This window comes from Catharus ustulatus, chromosome Z (assembly GCF_009819885.2).
Source record: "Catharus ustulatus isolate bCatUst1 chromosome Z, bCatUst1.pri.v2, whole genome shotgun sequence".
Classification (NCBI taxonomy): domain Eukaryota; kingdom Metazoa; phylum Chordata; class Aves; order Passeriformes; family Turdidae; genus Catharus; species Catharus ustulatus.
Genome location: NC_046262.2, coordinates 26,448,402 through 26,454,086, shown reverse-complemented (window position 1 = coordinate 26,454,086; position 5,685 = coordinate 26,448,402). Strand labels below are relative to the sequence as shown.

At 41.2% G+C, this 5,685-nt stretch overlaps 1 protein-coding gene across 1 annotated transcript; it reads right to left on the bottom strand.

The window, feature by feature from the left end:
* Window positions 1-2,907: 2,907 nt before the first annotated feature.
* On the bottom strand, window positions 2,908-5,334 carry TMEM252 (transmembrane protein 252). Its single transcript, XM_033085746.1, is given in 5 exon segments — window positions 2,908-2,957; window positions 2,960-3,022; window positions 3,025-3,123; window positions 3,126-3,241; window positions 5,060-5,334. Coding segments are annotated over 5 exon segments (603 nt in total).
* Window positions 5,335-5,685: the final 351 nt, after the last annotated feature.

Genomic DNA, 5,685 nt, shown 5'->3' with positions numbered 1-5,685 from the left:
CACAACATCACCTCATTAAACTCCAGGTGAGCTTTGACTTTCCTCATCTCATCCCTGTATGATAGTACAGTGCTCTGCATTCCTCCTAATTCAGCTGTCCCCGCTTCCACTTACCATACATTTCCTGTTTATATCCGAGTTTAGTCAGGAGCTCTCTGGCCGTCCATGTAGGCCTTTTGCTGCCTTTGTTTAAACTCTGCATATCAGCTTGAATGATTCCTGGGCTTAAATGAGGTGATCTTTGAAAATTAAATAGCTGTCCTGGACTCATCTTTTCTCCAGGGCCAGAACCCCTGTGACCCTTTAAAGCAACTCTGAAGATGTCAGTCTGCTCTGCAAACCTCACTTCCACTCTTAGCCATTCTCCCTCCTCTCAAATTTCTGAATCCACTGTCTCATAATCCCTGCAGCAAAAAACTTCACATGCCCATGCATTTCTTCACTGTTGTGTGTGCCAAGACACCACAACAGTCACCAGTGTCAGGAAGTTGTTTGTCAATGCACTGAATCTGTTCAGAAGTTTTAGTTGGACCGGTTCATATCCTTCAGCCCAAAGAAAATTCATTTTAATATAAAATTTCCAGCTGCTACTCTTGGCAAAAATAAATTCATGCTATTAAGTATGATTGAAAGCAAAGTGTTTAAAACCATTTGCTGCCTTAAGATTGTTGACATTTTTGAGTTCTTTGCCCATGTCATTTTGCCTTAAGTTCATAATCAAGTAGTTCATTAATTGAAAAGAGAAACTTAAAGCCAGATTGTATCAAAATATTAGGTATAAATTCCAATGTTCTCCCTATCTCAGTAGCTTTTTTGTATCAAATACTTTATTGCATACTGCAGGTTGAAGTTTGTCTTCAGTTTCACATTTCTTGATCCATTATGACCTCACATTTGCAAAGGGCTGGCACTATGAAGGGGCACTGCAGGACTCTTGTGGAATTGGGAGAAAGGAAGAATTTCCTGAATGTTCATAAATATATGTGGAAATACTCTGAATGCATTTCCTACAGCAAACCACTCCAAGAGCAAACTTCAGTGGTACTCCTGCAATACTCCTAGAACTGTAGACCCAGCCATATCCCACTGGTTTTGTCTTGCTTTAATATAACCTAGTGGAAAAGTTAGATTTCCACAGGGGGGAAAAAAAATTCAGCTAAACATTTACAGGACAAGCATTTTGCTGTGGGATATCCCCTGACTAATGTGTGTTGTCTGCTGTGATTGATGCCTGCACTGATACTTGCACAGTTCTGGCTGCCTTCAGAATCTGGGACTGGAGTAAAGAAGCAAGAGATTTTGGGGGATGGATATGGTAACGCTAGGAGGTAAGGCCATAACGAGGTCACTCAAGCACATCCTTTCTTCAGCTGTTTTGAAAATAATGTGTTGTGTTCTCTGATTTTAATTGCTCTCTGTGCTGCTTCTCAGTCATTTTGAAACATATTTATATCTTCTGTCCCTTTCAGGGACTCTTTTTTCTCCCTCTGGGTACTTTACTACATTTCTCATTCCCAACTTGTCTTCAAAGGATTCTTCTTCATCCAACCCATTTTATTCTTCTTTTCTTTCTACTTACAGCAACTGAGAAACTGTATACTCTTCCCATAAAAGATGAAATTCTTTGAAAGACAAAATGGATGCAACTTTAGTTCCCTGACCTTAGCCATGGCTACCCCCATGGCTTGCATGTACAGCCGTAATGCTTAACTTGTAGTCTTACAGCACATGAACATCTGGAAAGTGTGGTAGCTTTTCTGTCTCACTGGTCTGTAGCAAAACCAGGAACAGGTTGCCCAAAAAGGTGGTACATGCTCCATTCCTGGAAAAATTCAAGGTCAGGTTGGACAATGCTCTGATCCTCCTGATCTAATTGAAGATATACCTGGTCATTGCAGGGTCTTCGACTAAATGATCTTGTCCAATCCAAACCTTCAAACACAAAAAGAAAAATTCCACCTGGTGTAAACGTTACAAGTTCAAATCAGAGTGAGCTCTCATGATGTTTTTCTTGTCACCTGGGATTATAGATGACAATGGCCTGGATGCAAAATTGCCTCAATGATTTTGTGGGAGGAAGTGCATACGTAACAGAAGAATGATGAGCCTAAGCCTGCCCTTTTCCTGGTGTTTGTTGTGTAATTATGAAGCCATTTGTGTCAGAAACAGGGTACAGGGTCCCTTTTTCAGTTCCCACAGTCTTGAGTAAGCTGTGACAGAAGCAACTGCTCTTAGAATTGACTCAGAGGAGTCAAGAGACAATTTTTCCCCCTGCAATTGATAGTTCCCCCTGAGGAGGTGTAAGCATAACCAGAGGTCTCTGTTTGGCAGCTAGGTGGTGTATTTTATTGCGCCCTTATCCTGAATCATGGGCACCTCATATCTTATAAGCAAATGCAAGGCACTTGTTTTAAATACAAGATTTATTCACAAATTCACTAGTAAAATAGCAGTTATTTTTACTCCCACATAAAACAAATAACTTGAAAGGCACACAATACAAAAAAAGCAGTTGCAACAAAAAATCTGCAAATTTCAAACAAAAGCTGAGTTAATAGGTTTCCCAAGTCAGTTAATGTTTCAAAACAAAAAATGACGGCTTTCATCTGAAACTCCTTATGAAGCACAAGTCAACACTGACAACACCATGATGCTTCATTTATCTTGCAGCATGAGAAACTCCCATTGCCAGAGATGATGACTTTACTAGGCAGCATGAACATTTCTGTCTCTGGATATTTATTCTAATTTGAAATGCTGAGCATTTTTACCTATCCCCTCCAACTCCACTCCAAGTCACAAATGATCAATGTTTTTCCTGTGCAATTTCACCCTGAGTAGTGCTACTATCAGGGATCAGTGACACAAGCCTTCTTCCAGTTTTTCCTGCTTGTCAGATGCAGGATTTTACTGGCTGGATGTCTCTCATGTTTTGACAGGTGTTGCTCTTCCTGAGGTCCTTGGAAGTCAGTATCCTGTTGGCAATTGATTTCTTGCATGGATATATGAGAATTTAACCCCCTCTGGGGTTTGGGTCTTGGTCAGCTGCTTTCTGCTGCTCCACAGATAATGTATATGGTGGTGGCTGTTCCTGCTCATTTGTTTCACTGGCAAATTCTGCACTGGAGGTGGAGGAATATTGATGAATACTTACTGTTTCAGTGTGGAGGCAACCGACAGTGGGGAAATCAGTTTTTCAGGATCTATGCTGTCTTCATAAGAAGGAGGATAGAAGTCAGGCCTAAAACAAGCAAACCAAAAAAGAAACAGATCATGGTGAAGTGTAATTTATCTCACAGAGCTTGGTTAGATGCTTTGTCTGTTATGTTTCCAAAATTTAGATGAGGCTTTAATTGTAAATAGACACCTAAGTGTGTTTAAAGCATTGAAATATATTAATATAAAAAAGCAGGCATAGCTGATATAATTTGCCTTGTATTTGTACAAAACAGCATTCTAAAAAGACAAGCCTTTCCCATGAAAATTCCCAACAATGACATACAAACACTCATGCTTGTGAGTATTTAAACAAGTACCTGAGAAAAGTTTAATTTGGAAGGAGAATGAGATCAGTGTTCAAAGTTATTTATTATTACAATAACCATTGTTTTCCACAGTTTTAAAATAAATTTGGTATGTGTCTGCTTATCTAACCAAAATTTACTGAATGTTGCTTTTAGAGTACCTTTAGAGCACCCAATGTCAGTGTTTCTAGTATGGTTTCCACAACAGTCCAGGAAAAGTAATTTGTATCCAGTGACCAAGAGTTTTGCCAGGCCTAGTGCCGATCAGTTTAAGAAACTCTCTCTCAAAGCATCAGACTTCGTTGAGAACAAAATCATAGGGGCGCAGAATGTTTTGGGGAGGGACCTTAATGGTCATTCTGTTCCTGCCATTGGCAGGGCCACCTTCCACTAGACCAGGTTGTGCGTCCAACCCCACCTTGAACACTTCCAGGGATGGGGCAGACACAGCTTCTCTGGGCAACCTGCTCCAGTGCCTCACCACCCTCACAGTAAAGAATTTTTTTCCCAATATCTGATAAAAGCATAGACTTTCTCCATTTGAAACCATTCCCCCTTGTTCTGTCACTATATGTTCTTTTTTAAAGTTCCTCTCCATCTTTCCTGTAAGTTCCCTTCATGTACATAGGATACTGTAGTCTCACTGGAACCTTTACTGGGCTGAATACTCTCTCAGCCTGTCATCACAGGAGAGGTGTTCCATTCCCCTCATCATCTTCATGCCCTCTTCTGGACCCACTGTAGCAGGTCCATGCCCTTTCTGTGGCAAGGATGCCAGATCTGGATGCAATGCTCCAGGTGGGGACTCACAAAGACACAGCTGAGGAGCAGAATCCCCTCCCTCCGTGTTGGTCACATTTCTTTGGATGCAACCCAGGACACATTTGGCTTTCTGGGCTGTGAGTGCACATTGCTGGGTCACACTGACCTGCTCATCAACACCCACTCCCAAGTTCTTCTCCCTGGGACTGCTCTCAATCCATTCTCTGCCCAGCCTGTATTTGTGCTTCCATTTGCACCAACCCAGGGGCAGGACCTTGTGCTTGGCCTGGCTGAATTTCATGAGGTTTTTAAATTGCAGGGACAATTAGACAAGAAAATTTAAGCAGGAGCCGTATAATGAAGGAGCTGAGGCCCCCTGCATGCCTTAACTTTGATAACCTACATGAGCACCTGCCTCCCTTAACAGCACATCAACAGCATCTTAAATCGTCTGATGAGATGGAACTCAGGATGCTCCTGCATGAAGTCAGAATAGCTGAACCAGCTGCCTACATTCATGACTTTGGAAGCTTTGGAAAATCTGAAAATTTCTCTGTTTCATGTAGTATACCTTACCTTAGGTATTGTTTGCGTGAATGGCTGCTTGCACATTGCTGCTAGCTCTAGCAAATCAGAATACAGTTCTCTCCACAGAAAAATAAGAAAATGGCTACAGGATCTGCATTTTGTAAAAACTTTGTATTGCTTCTTTCTTCTCACAGTATGTTTAAAAAAATAGCATCCCTCCCTCCCAATTCATCTGCAACACATACCTGTCTATGGTGCAGACATCTGATTCTCTGTGGCTGGGATTTCGAATGAAGATGCCAAGGGCCCTGTATTTCAAGACTTCATGGAAAGTGCTCCAGAAGATGCCAGTAACAAGGAGACAGAGCCCCAAAGCTAACAGGCAATAAAACACTAGCTTGTTGTTCCCACATCTGCACATGGAGGAATTCGTGGTCATGCAAAGTACTCCCAGGCAAATAGTGGAGAAACTGAGTAAGAGCATAAAAAGATGAATGAAGGTTAAAAGACATTTTGACATCTTTAACAGAAGATGCAACACTTTGTTCCTGTCTGCTATTGCTGGCTCTCTCTGCTGTACTGCTCATCTTCATGTATGGGTACTTTATATGCCACAGGACCAACTGGCTTTTACTCAATTAATTTTAACCTACTTATTAACTCTTTGAGAGACTTGTATAATTTGTAACCTTCTACCTACTTTAAGGAAGGAAGCAGAAACTTCCTGAACCATCCCTTTGCTGCCGTGATCTCTGGAGTGTAAACCTGGACTGCTACCTTCATTGCATGATTTGCAGTGGTTTATACACTTCACTGCTTTTGGGTCAGACCTGTATTAAATTTGACTTACTTGAGTTCAAAAGAAAAACAA